Source organism: Procambarus clarkii, chromosome 49, assembly GCF_040958095.1.
Source record: "Procambarus clarkii isolate CNS0578487 chromosome 49, FALCON_Pclarkii_2.0, whole genome shotgun sequence".
Lineage (NCBI taxonomy): Eukaryota > Metazoa > Arthropoda > Malacostraca > Decapoda > Cambaridae > Procambarus > Procambarus clarkii.
Window position 1 is genome coordinate 19395912 of NC_091198.1, and position 22358 is coordinate 19418269.

Sequence of the window (22358 nt, forward strand, 5' to 3'; positions counted from 1 at the left end):
TTCGTAATAAGGCAAATAGGACACTGGGATTTATTAATCGAAGCGTTAGTAACAAGAAACCTGGTGTGGTTCTTCAGCTATATCAAGCTCTGGTTAGGCCCCATTTAGATTATGCAGTTCATAAGAACATAAGAACAAAGGCAACTGCAGAAGGCCTATTGGCCCATACGAGGCAGCTCCTATTTATAACCACCCAATCCCGCTCATATACTTGTCCAACCCGCGCTTGAAACAATCGAGGGACCCCACCTCCACAATGTTACGCGGCAATTGGTTCCACAAATCAACAACCCTGTTACTGAACCAGTATTTACCCAAGTCTTTCCTAAATCTAAACTTATCCAATTTATACCCATTGTTTCGTGTTCTGTCTTGTGGTTGATACTTTTAATACCCTATTAATATCCCCTTTGTTATGTCCATTCACCCACTTGTAAACCTCTATCATGCCACCCCTAACTCTTCGCCTTTCCAGTGAATGCAACTTAAGCTTTGTTAATCTTTCATATGAAGAAAGATTAACAAAGCTTAAGTTGCATTCACTGGAAAGGCGAAGAGTTAGGGGTTCAATTTTGGTCGCCGTACTATAGAATGAATTCACATGAACGTGTCCAGCGTAGGATGACAAAGTTAATTCCCCAAATTAGAAATCTTTCATGTGAAGAAAGATTAACAAAGCTTAAATTGCAATCACTGGAAAGGCGAAGAGTTAGGGGTGACATGATAGAGGTTTACAAGTGGATGAATGGACATAAAGCGGATATTAATAGGGTATTATAAGTATCAACACAAGACAGACCACAAAACAATGGGTATAAATTGGATAAGTTTAGATTTAGGAAAGACTTGGGTAAATACTGGTTCGGTAACAGGATTGTTGATTTGTGGAACCAATTACCGCGTAACGTGGTGGAGGTGGGGTCCCTCGATTGTTTCAAGCGTGCGTTGGACATGTATATGCATGGGACTGGGTGGTTATAAATAGGAGCTGCCTTGTATGGCCCAATAGGCCTTCTGCAGTTACCTTTGTTCTTATGTTCTTATTTCAAAACCCTACTTAGATCAACGTGTAGTGATAGTGAGTCTTCTTCCGTGTTAATTTCCCTACCGATTTTTGTATCATCGGCAAATTTGCAAATGTTGCTACTCAAACCTGAATCTAAATCATTTATATATATTATAAACAACAGAGGTCCCAGGACAGAGCCCTGAGGCACTCCATTTACAACATTTTCCTACTGACTTAACCCCATTTATACTAACTCTGTTTCCTTTGGTATAGCCATTCCCTAATCCATCTTAATATAGCATCCCCAATACAATGAGCCTCTATCTTTTTAATCAGTTTTTCATGTGGCACTGTATCAAAAGTTTTGCTAAAGTCAAGGTACACAACATCACAATCCTTAACACTATCAACTGCCTATACTGTTGTGACCTGCCCTTTAGTGACGCCTCCCTACACTAACACAATCACTAACTTAGTATCTATATAGTATCTATAGAAACCCGAAGGACTACTATATTCGAGACACGAACCACCAAGCCGAACAACCACTGAAATCACAGTAACTACTTCCTCCAGTTATTAAGGACAACTTACCTCTCCTGAGATGTTAGAAGCGTTTTCCCAGGAGTGGATAGATCTAATCTATCCACTAACCACTACTCTCAATCATCAATTAAACCCCTTCATCAATTTCCAATTAATCTTTCACTTATAAATCTCGTTTAACATGCTGTAATTTGCTCCTGGATAATATTTCTTTGTCTTATCACTGACACAAGACGTCTCACAAAACTGCACAGAACACTAATGATATCAGTTCAGCAAGGATATGTTAGTAGGGTAACGAGGGTATAGAGAGGTGTTCAGCGGAGACACCAGGCAACACCCTACCCCTGCAGCGTCGGGAGGGCAACTGAGGGTCGCGGACTGGGTCGACCTGGTGGAGTCTAAGAGTTGCCACGCCGGGATTATTGACCAATCACAGGACGTCACAGGATTATTGACCAATCACAGGACGCCTGCATTGTGAACACTGTCTGTTGACGCCTGCATTGTCAACACTGTCTGTTGACGCCTGCATTGTCAACACTGTCTGTTGACGCCTGCATTGTCAACACTGTTGACGCCTGTATTGTAAAAACTGTCTGTTGACGCCTGCATTGACGACACTGTTGACGCCTGCATTGATGACACTGTTGACGCCTGCATTGATGACACTGTTGACGCCTGCATTGACGACACTGTTGACGCCTGCATTGATGACACTGTTGACGCCTGCATTGATGACACTGTTGACGCCTGCATTGATGACACTGTTGACGCCTGCATTGATGACACTGTTGACGCCTGCATTGTGAACATAACAACCCATCTTCCTGTTTAGCTTGTGTAACTATGTGGACCATCGTACATAAGACATAATAGACAATTAGACAGTAGAATTTGGTACTATTCACTTTACAGAGTTCGAAAAAAAATAAAGCTAAAACCACACTTAAATATTCCACAAAGAGGACTCAGCACAGTAGCCTTAACTATAAGGCTTAATTCCCAACCTTCAAAAACATTACTCTCGCTGCTCTCTCCAATCTTTGCTTCTCACACATATATTTTTATTTTATTTTATTTATATATACAAGAGTTTTTACATTCTAATAAGAATGTATTTTCTTAACTGTTCCGTCACACACTAATATCTTAACACATACAACTAACTGGCTAAATATTTTTGCGCTACAATCATATGATGCGTCGCCCCTCAAAATATAAACATTGATAGGCTGTTGTTGTTGTTTTAGATTCAGCTGGGAAGAAAAAGTTCCAAGTAGCACGGGCTATGGTGAGCCCGTAGTGGACTTACCTGGCACAGGAGCGGGGCAAGTAGCACGGGCTATGGTGAGCCCGTAGTGGACTTACCTGGCACAGGAGCGGGGCAAGTAGCACGGGCTATGGTGAGCCCGTAGTGGACTTACCTGGCACAGGAGCGGGGCAAGTAGCACGGGCTATGGTGAGCCCGTAGTGGACTTACCTGGCACAGGAGCGGGGCTGTAACTGGTGTACACACACTGATAGGCGTTGGTGGGTAGCTTTACGGGCTATTCATACCCGTGCTACCTATTAGTTAGCTTAATCTTCATCAATCAATCAATGGGTAGGTAGCTACGTGACTATTGACTGTAGCGGCGGCCGCCATGCGTCAGAGAGGTAGGGGTGGGTTGCTGAATATGGCGATGCTGGTAGTACAGATACGGGTGATTGTAATCATACAGGTACTAATCCTCCACCCACAGGGTTATTAACTCATAGAACCGCCTACCCGCCGAAGCCATAAATGCCAAAACGCATGTTAAAATCCAGCGCAACAAAATCATTAAGACAAATTACGGGATCGTCGATAAGCCGGCGGCTTCCAGTCCTCGTCGAGGCCACTTGAGAGATAGTGACCCTCGGATAAATCAGGCAAAGGAATATGATATTTTTTGTATGGATAAATGATTGAAAAAACGGCGCCTCGCGCAGCCTACCGGCTAGCGACTATAAGATCCAGAAGGGCGTATCCCTGAGCCTAATTAGTTTCTAATTCTTCTAACAAACCTAAAGATATTATCAACTGAAGTTCAATTCAGTTCACTTCTTGATAAATCTTTTATCATGTAGCTTTTATCATTTACCTGATCAACCAGGCTGTGACTCATACGTCAGGCTGCGAGCAGCCGCGTCCAACAGCCTGGTTGATCAGTCCGGCAACCAGGAGGCCCGGTCGACGACCGGGCCGCGGGGACGCTAAGCCCCGGAAGCACCTCAAGGTAACCTCAAGGTAATGTAGCTAACATAGATCACAGTACAATATATATGTACTTGTATTAATTTCCACTGCCAAAATGTATATAAATATATGTAGGTATTTGTAGGTTATAAGGCTTTTCCTGTTAATCAATTATAGTCTGATGTGCAATATTGCACTAAGAATTATAATTTATGTACACAGAATGAGGTAAACTAAAAATGCAAACAAATAATGTTGAAGAAAACGTGCAAGCCTAGCCAAGTAATCATGCATAAGTGTTGCTATTAATATGTACTCAACTTCCCATCAGCATAATCAGTTAAGATCCTTACTTTGCATAAAACAAATCACCTTTGCAATTACTCTAATTAATTATAATGCAACATAGAAATTATAAATACAAATTACCTTAGAGCAATGGTTCTGGGAGTTCTTCTACTCCCCGAACCCGGCCTGAGGCCAGGCGTGACTTATGAGAGCTTGGTCCAACAGGCTGTTGCTTGGAGCGGCCCGCAGGCCGCTTACTGAGGCGTCTTTGATGTAAGGTGTTTACTGAGGCGTCCTTGATGTAAGGTGTTTACTGAGTCAGTATATATGTTCAGCTATTTCCAGTAAGCGTTGTATTACAAATCCAGTTCATTCCGGCCAATAAATATTTAATAATTATAATAATAATTATAATTGTAATAATAATTGTAACTATGATAATAATTATGATAATTATAATTGTAATAATAATTATAATTATAATAATAATTATTATAACACCCTTTTCCCTCCCAAAGCAGAGTAGTCTACGTCGCAGGCTCACAACAAACGATTCCCGGGTCAATTCCGGCGATATGACAGGGACGGTTGGGCACGTTTCCTTTCACCTGATGCCACTTTTTTACCTGGAAGTTAGACAACTGCTGTATATTGCACGCAACCTAGCTAGGGGGAGGGGGGAGATGGGGACCTGGCTAATACCTGCCCACCAGAAAGCATAATTGATTAGCCTGCTCAAGCCAGAAATAGACGCCAGGAAGACCTAGTAACCCCTGAACTGCGCACCACAAAAATAAACTAAATTGTTCTCTGCCTGCAGAGGGTCGAGGCCGCCGACTGGGGGTTATAATCTGTCGTAATTCACACTCGATATATCTAGACAAAAATAACTAAGATGGGATTTGGTGTGAAGATCGCTTAAGGTTTCTTAATTTTACATATTACTTAAAATAGCTTAACAGTTGCCCCCCCCTCTCTCTCTCTCTCTCTCTCTCTCTCTCTCTCTCTCTCTCTCTCTCTCTCTCTCTCTCTCTCTCTCTCTCTCTCTTTGCCGCTGGGTGTATTATTTATTTAAGATAAGTGGAGATAAGTTAAGATAACCGGGATATCCGACATGTAATAGTGATTAATTTTAATATTTATGTTCATGAATATTACATTAAGTGTTGGTGAAGAATATTCTCTCTCTCATACATATTATATTATATATATATATATATATATATATATATATATATATATATATATATATATATATATATATATATATATATATATATATATATATATATATATGAAATTAGGTACTTTTTGTTTTTGTTTTTAAATGAGGCAAAAGTTTGACAGCTTTTCAATTCACTAGGGAGTGAGTTCCATAGACTAGGTCCCTTAATTTGCATGGAGTGTTTACATAGATTAAGTTTGACTCTGGGGATATCAAAGAGATATTTATTTCTGGTGTGGTGATAATGGGTCCTATTACATCTGTCCAGGGAGAGTTTCAGAGCATGGTTTGCATTTAAGAACAGGGTTTTGTAAATGTAATTGACACAAGACAATGTGGAGGGAGTTAATATTTAGCAGGTTTAGGGATTTCAACAAGGGAGCTGAGTGTTGTCTGAAAGCAGAGTTTGTTATTATTCTGATAGCAAATTTTTGCTGGGTGATGATGGGCTTAAAGTGGTTTGCAGTGGTAGACCCCCATGCACAGATACCATAATTAAGATAGGGGTAGATTAGTGCATAATATAGTGAGAGGAGAGCAGAGTTAGGAACATAATATCTGATTTTGGAGAGTATACCAACTGTCTTAGAGACTTTCTTAGTTATGTGTTGAATGTGGGTGCTGAAGTTGAGTCTCTTGTCTAGGAATAGGCCAAGATATTTTCCATCATTTTTATTACTGATGTTAATGTTGTCTATCTGTAGCTGAATTGCATTCGATGATTTGCTTCCAAATAAGATGTAGTAGGTCTTTTTTATGTTTAGTGTTAGTTTGTTGGTTGACATCCATAAGTGGACTTTTTTTAATTCATTATTCACAACATTATTTAGTGTATGTGGGTTGGGGTCTGAATATTAGAGTCTGAATATTAATATTGATCTGCCTAATGTCTCTAATATTAAGAATATTAGAGACATTAGGCAGATCATTGATATATATAAGAAATAGAAGAGGTCCTAAGATGCTGTCCTGTGGCACTCCAACGGTTATTGGTAGAGTGGAAGAGGTTGTATCATTGATGGTTACACATTGGTGTCTGTCACTAAGATAGGATCGGATATATATAGTCCAGGGCAAGGCCTCAGATTCCATAATGCTGGAGTTTAAGTAAAAGGTAGTTGTGATTAACAGTAATCAAAGGCTTTTCTTAGGTCAATGAAGAGTCCAGTCGGAAACTCATTTTTGTCAAGGGCTGAGTAGATTACGTCAAGGAGACTAATGATTGCATCAATGGTGCTCTTTTGGGACCGGAAGCCAAATTGGCAGAGGCTGAGTATGTCGAATTTTACGAGGTAGGAATAGAGCTGTTTGTAGATAATTGTTCAAATATTTTTGATAGATTGGGTAGATTTGATATTGGTCTATAATTGTTTATGTCCGCCGGATTGCCTCCTTTATGGACTGGCGTAACTCGCTTTTTTAAGGATATCAGGGAAGGTGTAGGTCTTACACCTACCTAGTCTTACACCGCCTAGATGTGGTCTTACTATATTATTTCGAGTGACCTTCCTTCACTACGACAAGGCAAGACCTGTGGGGCAGGGGGGATTGACTATATAAAGCCCTACTTAATACTCACCAGGTCGGTCATGCGCCACGGGAGACATCTCCCGTCACGCAGGGTGCAGTTGCACCTCCACAGATCTCCAGTATCAGCTCTTGATACTGGTAATGGCTCAAAAGGGCCACCACTTACGGGCTATTCATGCCCGTGCCACCTTTTGGGTGGCTAAATCTTCATCAATCAATCATTCACCAGGTTTATTCGTGCCTGTGCCAACTCTTGGGTGGCTTAATCTTCATCATCATCACTCATCAGGTACCACTACGTGACTGCCAAGAGGCTTCACAACAACCGATTTGTGCGCCTGGCCGAGCGAGCTACTCGCCAAGAGGTGCCTTTCACACCCACCATATGCATTCACCTCTTTGCTGACCTTACTCCTATTCTCAAGTTCACTTAAATAATTGCTCTTTGCCAATGAATCATCATCCATTCATTCAATATTCCCAAACCATCTAAAAAGGCTCTCGTCCATCTTGCTATTGACTGACTTTTGCATTTCACATTTTTTCCTTCGCGAGTGTTGATGTGACGATGTGCACTGAATTTTGTAACTAGTTCATCAAGATCGTAACTTGCTTAGTTGAATTGTGGGGTTCAGTCCCTGAACCCATTATGTGCCTCTCTGTAACCCTTTCCACTACCACCCACAAGATGGGTATGGGGTGCATAATAAATGAACTAAACTCACTTACTCATCTAGTCTCCAAATACTACTCTTGCTTATCAGATTATTAATTTCTGTTGTTCTAACTCTTGATTTAAGTTCGTAACATAGTATCGTCTCAAAATCACACACAGGAATTGGTGCCACCACTCCTTTATGGAGACCAAAGGTTGGTTACAGAGGTTGGCGATGAATAGTACACTGACTTTGTGAAAGATAATGTGCGCACTACTTTTGAGTACTGGTAGCGGTAGATTTGGTGGCTTCTGGTTACACGGTTTTTCTTAACCACCTATGGAGTGACTGTTTGCTGCTGTAATTTGGCAGCTCCATATTCCTGTTCACCTGATGACATTTCTAACTATAGGCTGCTCGTAATTTCATCGACAAGAGACTGTTTGGCTTCTGTTGGATGTTGTTAGTAGTTCATGGACGTCTGGGAAGATGTTGCAGTGTTATTGCAGATGTTAAAGTTGCAGTGGTAAATGGGGTTGTTGCAGACTATTATTTGAAGCATGTAGAATTTCTTGGGAATGTATATTGATGTAAGGAATGTGTATTGATGTAATGAGTATTGATGGGATTATTGGGTACAGTACCTATAAGTGTTTTGCCATGGAATTTTTTGGAATCTGGAGTAGCTGCTGTAGCAGCAGTAAAAATATCACTGGATGTTTTCACAGAAAAAAAATTGTCCAAAAATTAATTCATTATATTCATTTTGTTGAGAGACAGGCAGCCTGAGTATATACATGTTAGGCTTATATTGAGGTCTTCCCAGAGTTGAACTACTGACTCTCCCAAGGATGCAACCCCAAAACAAGCTGACTAACTCCAGGGTACCTATTTACTGCTAGGTGAACAGAGCCATTAGTTGATATGAAACATGCCTAACCATTTTTCTCCCGCCCGGGATTTAATCCTGGAGTTCCCTATTGTGAATCAAGAACGAACTTAACTGGGACCCTCTCCTCATTAAATAAGATTTTATATGGTTTTAAAAATATTATTATAGTTATTAAATAATTATAATTAAAATAAAACTTTGTTGAATCTTCATTTTCCAGCAGAAAAGTTGGGTCAGTGTGATAGATACCAACCTTAATTGTCCCTGAAGACATTTAATATCACTTAGTACTGTACAACAAATATGCATAATTGCAAAAAAAACATTTTATAATTTTTTATATTTAAAATAATAGGGGAGGGGAGAAGAGAGGGGGAAGGATTTACATTGTTTTTATAATTCATAATTCATTTGTTGGGGGACAGGCAGCCAGAGTGTATTTATACACATTAGGCTTGTATTAAGGTCCTCCCCCCAGGTCGAATTAGTGACCCTCTGTACCAAGGAGACAACCCCACAACAAGCTGACTAACTCCTGGATATCTACTTACTGCTAGGTGAAGTGGGGCATTAAGCGATAGGAAATGCACGCAAACGTTTCAGTCCCGCCCGGGATTCAAACTCAGGCTTCTCAATTGTGAGTGGAGAACGAACCTGGCTGTACTACCGGAACCCATCATATTTCTAACAAGGGTAAATATTCCCATGTATGACACTGTTGGGAAATAGGAAAATTCCAAATACTGTGCTGTGCAAGTACACAGAATTAGGCAACAATAAATAATCATGTTAATGCATATGGGTCATATTTGTGAACTGTCTCCCTCATATTAAACTGTCATCCCACCTGACTGCACCACCCAACAGGCAACCTGATATATATATATCCTTTGCCTAGCAAAGGATATATATATCATATTCATATATGATATATGATATATATATATCCTATGATATATATAACATATATCAGGGAGCCGGTCGGCCGAGCGGACAGCACGCTGGACTTGTGATCCTGTGGTCCTGGGTTCGATCCCAGGCGCCGGCGAGACACAATGGGCAGAGTTTCTTTCACTCTACGCCCTTGTTACCTAGCAGTAAAATAGGTACCTGGGTGTTAGTCAGCTGTCACGGGCTGCTTCCTGGGGGTGGAGGCCTGGTCGAGGACCGGGCCGCGGGGACACTAAAGCCCCGAAATCATCTCAAGATAACCTCAAGATAAGATAGCAATGCACCTGACAAGACAGCCACCTCACCTCCTCCTGGAGCCTGGGGGACCAGCACCCAGCCGGCCACACCACTACCCACCTCACCACCATGACCCAAACCAGCAGTCTCTAACAGCAACAGCTTGATGCCACCTTGTCGGCAAGATGAAGGGTAATGACATTAGCCACTACATCTCCACCCTCAACAGGATACTTACAGATAATGGTCTTCCAACAATTACAGTACCAGCTGATCTTCTCCCTGCTCTTGCAATGCCTGCAACCACTTCTACAATGACACACCCAGCACCACTTGATCCAGCAACACCCACTGCCTTCTACAATTGCTACACCAGTGACTGATCTTGTATCCTTGACCCCAGAAATGCCGGCTATTTATCTTGCATTACAATCTACTGACACATCGGCTTCCACAGCTTACATTGCAACAACTGCTGTCCAACTTCCAGCACTTGCTAATGACAATCCCTACAGTCCCCATCCTGGAAATAGGAACCTACAATATCATCTATATTACTAACATAATTACACTCAACAATACCCCAGAACAACGACATGAGGAGACCATTTACTGGAACTATCGATACCTGGAGGAATTGAAACTAGAAGAATTGAAGTGGCCCCAAGAGATGGGTAATGGAAGCTGAGAAAATCTATCACTGGAGCAATATCACCTTGGTACACCAGGACATCATTGACCTCATTTTGAGAAGTATCCAATGTCAGAGAGAGCATAGAAATGCAAATTCAAACCAGGAGAAGGTACAGAAGCCAAGGAATACTCAGAAGAAACCGGAGAAGATTCAACAAGATAAAACCAGGATGGGAAACGAAGTAAAATGCTGCCAAGATAATTGAAGAATTAATCCTGCAACACCAGCAAGATTGCATCACCACCAAGCCCCCAACTGCCTGCACCACAACACACAATCGCTACTCACAACTCAATTCAATTATTTTATCGATGCCAATCCAATTGGCTAGAAAGGTTGGGTCCAAGAGCAATTGTGCAGGCACAAATAGTAAACACATTCAAACTAAGGGAATAAGGGTGCCAAAAAAATATTAGAAAGTTATCTTTTGCAGAGTGGTAGACAATTGGAACAAATCAAGTGAGAAGGTGGTGAGAAGGTGGAGGCAAAACTGTCAGTAGTTTCAAAATGTTATATGACAAAGTGTACTGGGAAGACGGGACATCACGAGTGTAGCTCTCATCCTGTAACTACACTTGAGTAATTACACACAAACACTTACTTCAGGCTTGCTTGTATCGTGGTCCTCCCCAAGGTCAAACTACTGACTCTCCAGGATGCAACCCCACAAGAGTTCCCAAACAAATAGGTACTTATTTACTGCAAGGTGAAAGGAAACGTGCCAAGCCATTTCTGTCCCACCAAGGAAGCAAACCAGAGGTCCCTAGATCCCATTTGCAAGTTGAGTGATGGTGAGCAACTGAGCCTCTGACGTACTGTACTGGTACTCCTAGAGATTCTTAGGCCACAACAAAATCGGTGCAACCAGGAACACTTCTAACAGGCAGGTAGATGGCAGGGAAGTAGCTATTACTTCAGAAGTATGGAATAATCAAAAGTAACAAATCTATGTACAAGAAACCAAAATACTTCAAGTTTACTGAATCTTCCCATTTCAGCTCTCCAAATAACAATGAGTAAAACTATGTTCCATTAAATAAACAACTTCAGTATTTGTAGTCACAAGATCTGCCAAAAATGCTAGGAGGGCTTGTCACAATGTTCATGTGGGACAATTAACATTTTTCTCTGCGTCCGAGAGAACGAGCATGCATACAATAGAATGAACATTCGTGTGTGCACACAAGAGAATGAAGATCTTACGTGTGCATACAAGATAATAACCATTCCTATTTGAACAAATGAGACTGATAATGCAGTATGTACAAATATGAATTCATATGTACACACATGCACATACCTGTGAATGTGTATATTATACCAATTAGCATTCATATACAGTAGACAAATCATGGCACAATTATAACTTCCATATAAAAATACAGATTTTTTATTTCAAGATTTTTGATACATTATAAGTGATAATATACAGATGTGTTGATAATTGAAGATCTACCCTAGAATTTCCCTGGATGTAGAAACATTTAAATCAACAAAGCATTGTGTATGCATAGGGGTATGGATTTATTTTCTAAGATTAATCACAGTATTTGAAGGTCTCACTTTACACCAGTATCTTAACCTATGCACCAAATAACACATTCAGGCGTTGCTTTGACGTATGAAGCAAATGTACTTGAATCATATCCAAGGGAATCGTACCGATTATATTTCATACATGCACCACTAATTATATACAAATTGATATCGAGTATGAAAAAAAAACTGATGAGATGTATATGAAACTGAACAGTTAAAAATTTCTAATAAATTGTTTGTTATACAAATTTTCAGCCTTTTGTGCTTAACCTTTAAAGTGCAGTTATCATTATACGTTGGTCCCCAGGCTAACAGTTTGAATTTAATTTTTAGAATTACTATTCGATTTTATACCCATATTATTAATATGGATAGAATACACCTACATGGATTATTGTCAAATGACAATTTGGTCTTCCCTCCAAATTTCAAAATTTTGGGATGATGCTCCAAAACAGAATAACAGTGAAGCAGGTTGCAAGACACTTCCGTTGTGCAGTACCAGGGACAAGTTTACATGTTATATAGATGTACATATTGCATTGCAAGCATATATATTTATATATATATATAACTCATTGTACTGTACTCTGGTTAATTATTACAACAGAATATAATACAAACTAATAAGTAAAGCCATGAATATAAAAACCATCCAACTTGATAGTTGGGCGAGCACTCTCGCCCTTACGCCACGACTTGTCAAACTACACATTTCTTGTGCTCATGCACTCATTGACCCCCTCCACCCGGCTAATGTACAACTCCCAGAACCAGAAAAGAAGCACTTATTTAATTTTTGCCCTTTTCTTACTTTTTGCATGAAAATATATCATTCAAATTTTTTTTTGTTTTGTTTTTGTTTTTGCACAAAGGCTGAGTGGCCCTTTTGATAGCCGCTCTTTAAGGATTAATCCACAAATTTTACATATGAAAATAAGAAATTATATCCTTTGTAGAACAATCTTCACACACACAAAATATATTTACAGGAGATCCATGCTGGGACCACAAACTTGAAACATTAACTGCAAAATTTAACGAAAGACAAATTGTACCTGGATATGCCTTCCTCAGTCTAATTAAACAAATCTATGACTTCCATAACAAGAAAATGTAACATACATATATATATATTGTCACCTTTTCAGGATACGCCCTTCACCAGCATGAGAGATCATCAGATTAGGACAGAAATAATTGTTTGAATTACATCCAAAACTTGATGTAATTTACGCTCTTGTAATTTCTGACTAATACCTTAAAAAAAAATCATACATTTCTAATGTACATTTACACCCTTGGAACTACTCAAATAATTTGCATTCATTATAATGAGCATTTGATACAAAATTTGTCATTAAACCAACACTTTCAAAACATTAATTTTTGTTTTGACTGAGATTAATACTCAGTCATCCTGAGTATTTTGTTGTTATAACTTGAGTTAAATCTTCACGTTACTTACCGAACGTTGTGACCACCATGTCTCTCGACCATCAATTATTACAAACACAAAATGCTTGTCACTTCCTTGTAGTAGTAATATAAAATACCTTAACAAACAAAAAAAAAATAACTAACAATAATGATTAATAAATGGTTTTATAATCTTTTGTAAAATACAGATTTATATATATTGTACATATGTATATATATTTACAAAGTATCAGATCTGAAGAGACTGAATATCATCTATGAACATTTAACACTTGTTCACTGGTAACTAATTATCGTCCATTTAGAATTTACACACAGACATAATCCAATCTTCTAACACTAAACCAAACATTAAACAAAGTTAAAAGGATTTACAGTACTAGTATTGTGAATAAATATACTGTATATATATATCATTCTATTACTCTATGCTTTACAATTGAAGCCACACACTATCCATTATGTTGCTGACCTGTATTATGAAATATTTTTGATATTGCATGAACAAAATTATTCAACATTAAATAATCACTTGTCAGAATAGCATAGATAAACACTGTAACAACTGAGGAGACCTACTTATAACCTTTGTTGCACAAGGAGCGTAGATTATCACAGGACTTATATCTCAAAGATAATACAAGGCTAAAACAGCACTTGTCTGTACAGTTAAACACACTCCTCTTTCTTCCTCAGATAAAAGCCTTAAGTTAAACATGCCCTATATTCAAAAGTAACAATAGAAAATCCCTATCATTAATAACTCTGCCCTGTACTTGTTCCCATGAGTGAATTTTGTTTCTTTATTATGATGGAAACAGTGGATTAAGTTAATCCCTTCCTAATTGCTGACAAATGGTAGCTATTATTTGTATAGCTGTCTGACATCGCAGACTGGATAATGCACGACATGGTTGTATCGCCAGTACAAACACCAAAATGCCAGCCACCTACACTTCTCTCAGATAAAGCAAAAAATTTTAAATTCATGTACGGTACAAAGTCTCTACTCTGGACTGAGTGAAGTACAGAATGTGCATTCTAAACAAATGCAGCATACACACAAATGTAATTATGCACTGCACTGTGTTGTGCTTATATAAAACACATTGATAATTCAAGATTCATTTATATAAAAATAAAGCACTGTATTCCAAATGACAGGCAAACACAGTATTAAGAATGATGACATAGATCCTTATGTATCTCTGAAATCCCCCACATACTTATTTCATCCAACTTTATTATTTCATCAGGAATTTTCCTGTCATGTCAGTATAGACAATCACAAATTTCTTAACGTCAAGAGGAGTGCACACTACATTGCTAATTACTTGTACATAAATACTACAGCATGTTGATTTAAGACACATTAAAGAGTCAGATTAAAATCCACTGAAAATAAAATAAAACTCCTCTACCACTTTTAATGATCTACACCAAAACTTCAGGAAATGAATGACTAAAATAGTTTAAAATCCCAGACGAGCTAAAGCCATCTGCCGCCGCAGCTTCACTATCTCCCAGTACACGTCATGAACTGTGGGGAGAAGAAAAATCAGACTGAGTAATATGAAAAGTTACTTTCTGAGCAACTGACACTCTTATACTATTTAAAGCAACCTCACAGACTGTCCCATTGTACATGATCCTTACAGAGTCTAGAACGTCCTGCAACAGTGCAAAAGGGAATTATTCAAAATGTTTGTATTTGGCCACATAGGTGCTAGGGATGTATTGGAGAAAAGCTCAAGTTCAACGGGAATGACCATCAAAAAGTACTCCCAGAAGCACTTAAAAGTTTTTTCCAGGACCACCTTAGCATCACATGGATTGTTAAGTAGTGCTCTGACCCAACTGTTAGCTTACCAGTGGGTTGGTGCCACTGACCACCACCAGATGACAGCACCCAAACCAACACAAGGTCGTTAGCCTCAAGCCTACGTCATTCTGACTAAACTGGAACAAATTCTGTACAAAGTAGTAGTTACAAGGTAGGAACCACAAAACTCCAGATAGATGGGCATTCAAATAAGCATTCCAGAGATGAAGAAAAATGAGCCAAGTGCTGTTTAGAATCACCAGGCAAACCTCGAACATGGTGGGGATTCATAATATGTGAAAGCATAAGCCTATTCAGAAAGAATGGACCAAAATAAAGTTAGGGTTTAGAAAAGGTTTTCTGCACTTTCAGGCACTTAAGGCACTCTGACACAGGCAAGTCAGGGTGCAAGGGAAACGACTTGGAAAACAGACAAACCTAAACAGAAACATGATGAGAGTGATAGTAAAAGTTTCCAGATATGAGGAACACACACACACACACACACATATGACCCCAGTGCAAGGCCCAAACACACGCCAATAGTTAGGACAGTCACTTAATGTGTCTATGCAGAGACTATGAAGAATAAAGTATTACATTAAGCACAAAATAAAGGATAAATACTAACACTGTATTTAAAACAAAACACTAGGCTCCATCAACAGGATTCAGAGGGAAGAATAAATATCATGCACTGCCTGGAAGTGAGGCGACGCAAAAAGAGTCGCACATTGAGAAGGAAACTTGCAACCCTCTCATTGCAAATATCTTTGGTGGCATACAGGGAAATCTACATCCTAAGGTATGGGGACCCTTGCCATTACCAGAGCAAATCAGATGTTAGGGAACATGCTATGTGGGGGTTGCATAAACACAGTTGTGAAGAAAAAATAAAATAAAGCAATGACCCCTGGTAGAATAGAAGTTCCAATGAAAGCCAGTCGCACTGAACTGAAATTAATAAACTGAAGGGGGGGCCCAGCAGGGACCGAAGCAGTGTAGATGCTGTCACACCAGACGAACATTTGAGAGGCCTGACTGGCTGGCACCGTGGGTTACCTGGAGGTGGTCAGGAGCATCGGGTTGATTTCCCTACAACAGTGATCAATCACTTTGTTTACTGGGGGATCACTTTTTCAGGTTGGTTGTTTTGCTAAACCTGTACTTTCTGGTGGGTTTTACCCTGGGATGGGATGATGTCTACGGTTGTTCAACACCCTCCCAGCGAGCATAAAAAATATTGCCGAGACAACAGTGGACATCTTCAAGAGGAAACTAGATAGTTTCCTCCAAGGAGTGCCGGACCAACCGGGCTGTGGTGAGTATGTGGGCCTGCGGGCTGCTGCAAGCAACAGCCTAGTGGATCAAACTCTCACAAGTCATGCCTGGCCTCGGTCCAGGCTTGGGGAGTAGAAGAACTCCCAGAACCCCATCAAGCAGGTATCAACCAGGTATCATGTGTGATTCCATTTCTCCCCTCCAAATTCTGATACTGGTTTCCAGGAGGCAACAGATGGGTCTCCAGAAGCCTGGTGTGTGTGGGGGTCTATGTGGCTTAGTTACCCTATGTATTTACCTGAATTTACCAGAGGGTCACTAACATTCTAGTGGCCTTGATGAAGACAGGAAGCTGGTGGCTTGTCAAAAGGTCACCCCATTTGTCCCGATTGATCTAGCTGGATTTTAAAATTCAACAGACTTGGTGAGCTACTGTAGGGGGCCATCCTCCAAGAAATATATATGTTTTATGCATATTTATTCATATTTCTTTGTAAAGTACATTATTTCCAATAAAATACATTACATGTAGTTTTATGCTGAATATTAAAATATCCTAATGAATTTTTTTATTTCTAACAAAGTGTTAATTCATTTTATTGTTTAAGTTAACATCCTCCAGCATGCACTGATACAGATAAACAAAATTGCACTATACTGAACAGTACATAAAAGTTTGATTGGGGTTCTAGAACAATTTATAATAACTGGGATTTTTTATGATATACTGTTTACATACAACTCGGCCAAAGCTTGCAAGACCTAAGGTGATAAACAAATGTTTTTTTCTACACAGAGCCAAGTGTCCTTAAACAGTGCCTAGCACAAATACCTAAACCTGGGACCAATCTCCTGCAAATCATATATGTAGTATAAAGGAAACCTGAGAAAGAGAAGGAACAGAATCCCCAAAATGCAAACTAAATTGGGACAGAAATGGAAACGAGTTCATGAAATGCACAAGACTTACCAACACTCAAATACATCCTGCTGCCCTAGCAAGTATATAACATGTACTCATTATAAATGAAACCAAGGTAAGTATCTAGAATGAGTTTTTTCAATCCTAACTGAGACTTGCCTAAACTACCATGGGGAAGAGTCATAAGAAATGCAATTAGTCTTAGGCTGGGGATCTGACATTTTCTTGAGTGCTGCCATATGGTGGTGGCAGCCATAGAATCAAGGTTAAGCTGTATCTCATACGAACCCATCCTTGACCCTTGTGTGACAGCGCACAACAGAAAGTTGTATTTACATATTTGTACATTAAAACATTGATTGTAACCATGATATATATGTGCTTCAGCCTACAGTTCAGACCTATTGTCTTGTGTATGACCCTCTGTCCTGTGTGACAGTGAATACCAGCATTATCCTCACTCTAATAAGACCTAATTGACAGATTATGATTAGGCAGAATTGGCAAAATTTTGCCTAAGATTAGGATTTGCCTATAGATTAGGCAAAATTGTAATTAAATTTTGTCAATAAAGATGTTTATAATAAATAATAAGGAACTTTACCAAAAATGATGAGCAATTTTACAAGAAAATGCTCTCATACTTACTTGAGCTCTTGACTAGACCAAGTTTAATGTATCTTAAATAGTTGAGAAAGTCACAGATGGCAATAATCTGCAAAGAAAATTATTCACATATATTATACAGTAACATGTCAGCCTATTTGAAAATAATTGGAGAGAGCACCAGCATAATTCACACAAAATGGGCTACAAGATGCAGTTCAAGTTGAATATAAGGAAGCTTGTATAACTCTCAATACTGTAATTAGTGTTGAATAGCCTTAAAGATACATAGGACAAAGAGATCAGGTCACGGCTACTTTAACCAATTAGCTCCAGCTATTTTGTAAACATCTTTCCTCAAATTCAGAAAAAAAAATCAATTCTCTATTAGAATTGGTGAAAAGTCATTTAAAAAGAGATGGGAAAATTACAGTACTGTACAGTAGTTAAAAAAAATAGTAATCAAATAATTCCTTGCCAGTGTTGGCTTGGCATATTAGCAATGTCATCCTTAGAAGCTGATGTTGCCGCTGCCACCCGCAGGAAGCCAAGTGTTGTTTCTATACATACTGTCACATTATTTACACATTATTATACAGAAATTATTGTCAATTATAAATTACATGTATTCTCTAATATTAGAAATCACTATACAGGTAAGATTGTTATTACCATACTGTATATGCAACAAGTTACAATTAATTTTTTAGTGGAGAATAAAGCCAACTGTACTACAAGATCCTATTATTCAAGAAACTGTTCATCTTTTGTTTAAAATTTCCGAATTTACAGGCATCGGGTTCTATTTAATTTCTCAATTAAAAAAAAAAAAATCTGTAACTGACAATCTTCTCTGACCTGATGTATTTACAATTTATAAACAGTTTAGATATCTTCCATATCTCTTCTTCCAGGTCTGGAAGGAGGTCTTCCAGACCTCCAGTCTGACACACACACTCAATGGCAGACCATCTGTTTTTTATGTCAAGCTTTCCTTTGATAAATTTTGTCTTGCTAGTTATCTCAATGTCATTTTCCTTTTATACCCAAGCCTTAAAGGCACACTCATGGTGGGAACAGTATTGGAGACAGACAGGAAAAATAAATTGCTTGAATCATATTCACCCAATTCATGTACATTACTGTCCATAAATGTCTGCAAATTGGCAAAATTTATATAGTGCAATATTCTAAACTGTAAGCTCATATTATTAGAAAAAGCTTTTTATCTTACCCTATTTCTGGCCAGCTGTGAAATGTAATACCAATCGTCAGATTCCCCAAGTCGAAACCGGTACTTGCAGAACCGAGGAACATCTAACAACACACACTTCCTGTACGATTGCAAACAAAATAAACTATAAATTTACATAGGAGATGTATTGACAGTAATCTAATTATAACTACACCAAATTAATGCTTGTAGGGCAACTATTAAATCTTAACGAACAAGCCATATCCCTAGTCTGAACTGTGTGTGTGGCAAGTCTTAGGCAAGAGGACATAAGCTTAGTTAAGAGGCAAGAGAGAGAGGACAAGAGTGACCAGTTGCGGGAGTACTGTAGCAAGTAAGACCACTCCAGCCAACCCTGTCTGGCTACACAGGTACAAACCAGCATGACACGAGGTGGTAGTCAACAATGTTAGTTCTCAGATTTATAGCAAGCACCATCACTGCACAGGTTTTTACATTATGTTAGTTAAATGTTTAGATTCCCGCTGCCTGCCACACAATTCTGAAGTAATGAAATGTAACACCAGCTCAGATAATAAAATATTTAGTTTATCATACAATTCCAAATGTGCCCTTCAAGTATTGCTCATAATTGCAATATCTACAATATCTGTTCAAATACTGAAGATTTTGAGGTCAATTGCATAATTAGCCATTTATAATAAAATCCACACTAATTGTGGCAACTTTAATTATAATAAATACAGTAAACATTTGACTCAACAGTACCAAGCTAGAGACCTAAATGAGCATAGTACTGTAGTTCATTCACAGGCAAGTATATCTGCTACTTTTAATCAATATGCAAGGATTTATTAAAGGGATCAAATGGACTTTCTTGCAAATGCACACTTCATGCATTAAGGGGTCTATCAGCTCTTAAATTACATTCTTTAATGAAATTCTGGATCAAGGGCAGTACAATGCATATCAAATTGAAAAATAGGCATGAATTAAAACCATTCAATGAAAAAAACAATACAACAATACACAAGTTACAAAAATAAACCAAACACATTTTAATCATCTGGGGTCATAAGAGTAAAAATGCTACGTCTTCACAACTGCGGGATAAAAGGACTGTCATGTCATTAAGAGCAATCCAGGGATCATACAACATTCAGGGCAGGAGGGACAGGAGGGGCAGGACAATGCATGGCCAGTTAACAAGCTAAACAACAAGATGAAACTTATAGCAACCTGGTTTCATCGGGGTCAACTCTGAAAAAGATCATACACAGGATCTCAATAAGCATTGTGCCAGTTAATTATATAAAAAATACACACACACACACACACACGCACACACACAAACTACTTCTACATAACAAGGCTTCGTAACAATTACTTGGTTTTTATTTTACATAGATGAGATCACGTAGTAAAGCTGCTTTATTTAAAAGTTCACACAAGATTGATGCCCTATTACTTTCATCCTTGCTGACTGGCCTAATACGGAATATGCTACATCTGAACCAATATTGATCAAAACATTTCAACATTGTTGATTTAAAAGTACGAAGAAATGTTAACAGAAAAGGAGAAAACAGTATACTGTATACTGAACAGATAATGCAAAATGTGAAGATACACACATGGTGCTGGAGTGAGATTGCTGCTACAGAGAAGACAACTTGGAGCATGAGTACACCACTTCTCCCACAGCAGATCTTTCATCATCATTGACCAATTGTTTTACTATCATAAATCCATCCATTAATCTTTCTAAAAGCCCTGTTACCTCAAGAAGTTGCCAAGTCCCAACCAAGAAATATATATCTGCTGGTGTATCTAAACACTCCTCCTAAACGCTACACACATTTTCCGAACTTTAAATACTAGATTCCCTACTGGCAATTCAGAGTAATTTAAATGTTTAACATAATAATAATAATAACCCCTTTGCTAGGATGATACCCAACAAAACTTATTGTTATATTAACCTTACTTGCTATGCATAGTAAGAGAGGGAAGGGGGGGAGGGGAATTAAAGCAGGGACACCAACTCCATAAATAAATACAGAAAAAAATTATAGGAATAATGCTGAACAGATTCTTTATAAAGTTATCAAACAAAAATGACACGTCAACTCTGAATATTCACATGACAACCCTACACATACTCACATTAGTATGGCAAGCAAGGAAGCTTCAAGATCTCAGCTGAATACAGCACATTATGACATCAAGTCATATATGCAACACATTGTAAATAGTTGGACTGAAGTACTTATTGTTCATTTAGTACTGTTGTATACTAATTCAGAAGTTGCCATTAAAATGTTTAATTATTACCAGGACAAGCCCCAGGGGGAGGCACTAAAAATCTCTCAACAAACACAGTTATCACAGCTTCTCAAAGTATTATCTCTTCCAAAGATGCTGCACAGGAGTCTATGCATTTACAGAAACACATACACGACCTTACAGACAGCTAAACACACAACAAGGACAACACAACATGTCTCACTTTGAAATAGACATTTGAGTATAACAATTCAAAACCAATGCATGCATGCTCAGGTCATGTTTATAATGACGGAATGACTCAAGCTCAATGAATGAACTAATCATTAACTTCACTTACTAAGTAAATTCGTTACGAAAGACTTGACCAGTCCACTTTTTTAATATAATATACAGTACTGTACTAAAAACTGTACATACATATCTAGCTCCTATCATATAAATAACTATTACTGTATCTTTACTAATCCACCTCTATCCTCTTACAATGTTTTTAGTCTTATTTTCCAACCTCTTAATCATCAACATTTCCACACCATCTTAAACAACCTTTATATAATGCACCTACATATTATTTTATATATATATATAAAGTTTTCAAATACACTTGTTACTAACAAGTCATTTAGTTCACTTATTACCTGGAGATACCCGAGGCATACCTGGAGAGGTTTTCAGAAGTTCTTCTACTCCCCAGGCCGGGTTTGACATTAGATGCACTATTGATGATATTAGATGCGCTATTCAATCTGGAACACTTTTGGTTGCTAGTGGGCAGCCACTTGTATAACCTTAGTCAAACACTTCAACTGTGTTCTAGTGTTAATGTTCAGCGGCATCATTAACATTTAGCTAGTGCTTTATTAGACGTCGCTTCCTTACTCGAATCTAGTTTTCATATTTTTTGGTGCATTTTTATTAAGAACAACCAATATTTTTACCATATTTGTTATTAATGTATATTTTTTAATACATAATGAATTGCACAAGCTGTAAGCATTTTCAAGCAATTGTACAT

At 38.4% G+C, this 22358-nt stretch overlaps 2 protein-coding genes across 3 annotated transcripts in view; both read right to left on the bottom strand.

Annotated features, from left to right (window-relative positions):
* Window positions 1-1907, bottom strand: part of LOC123763320 (uncharacterized) — a 72472-nt gene extending 70565 nt beyond the window's left edge. Inside the window, exon 1 of the mRNA XM_069303093.1 lies at window positions 1604-1907. The gene's annotated coding sequence lies outside the window, so the exon portion shown is untranslated. The remainder of the gene's footprint in view (window positions 1-1603) is intronic.
* Window positions 1908-11623: 9716 nt separating this feature from the next.
* LOC138351343 (guanine nucleotide exchange factor for Rab-3A-like) overlaps window positions 11624-22358 on the bottom strand; it is an 87926-nt gene continuing 77191 nt past the window's right edge. The window contains exons 6-9 of one of the 2 annotated variants that reach the window (XM_069303094.1): window positions 20294-20314; window positions 19094-19193; window positions 17902-17968; window positions 11624-14768 (exon numbers count right to left, since the gene is read on the bottom strand). In XM_069303094.1, coding sequence (XP_069159195.1) covers window positions 14701-14768; window positions 17902-17968; window positions 19094-19193; window positions 20294-20314 — 256 coding nt within the window. In that variant the 3' untranslated portion in view covers window positions 11624-14700. The remainder of the gene's footprint in view (window positions 14769-17901; window positions 17969-19093; window positions 19194-20293; window positions 20315-22358) is intronic. The other variant, XM_069303095.1, reaches the window with a different exon arrangement.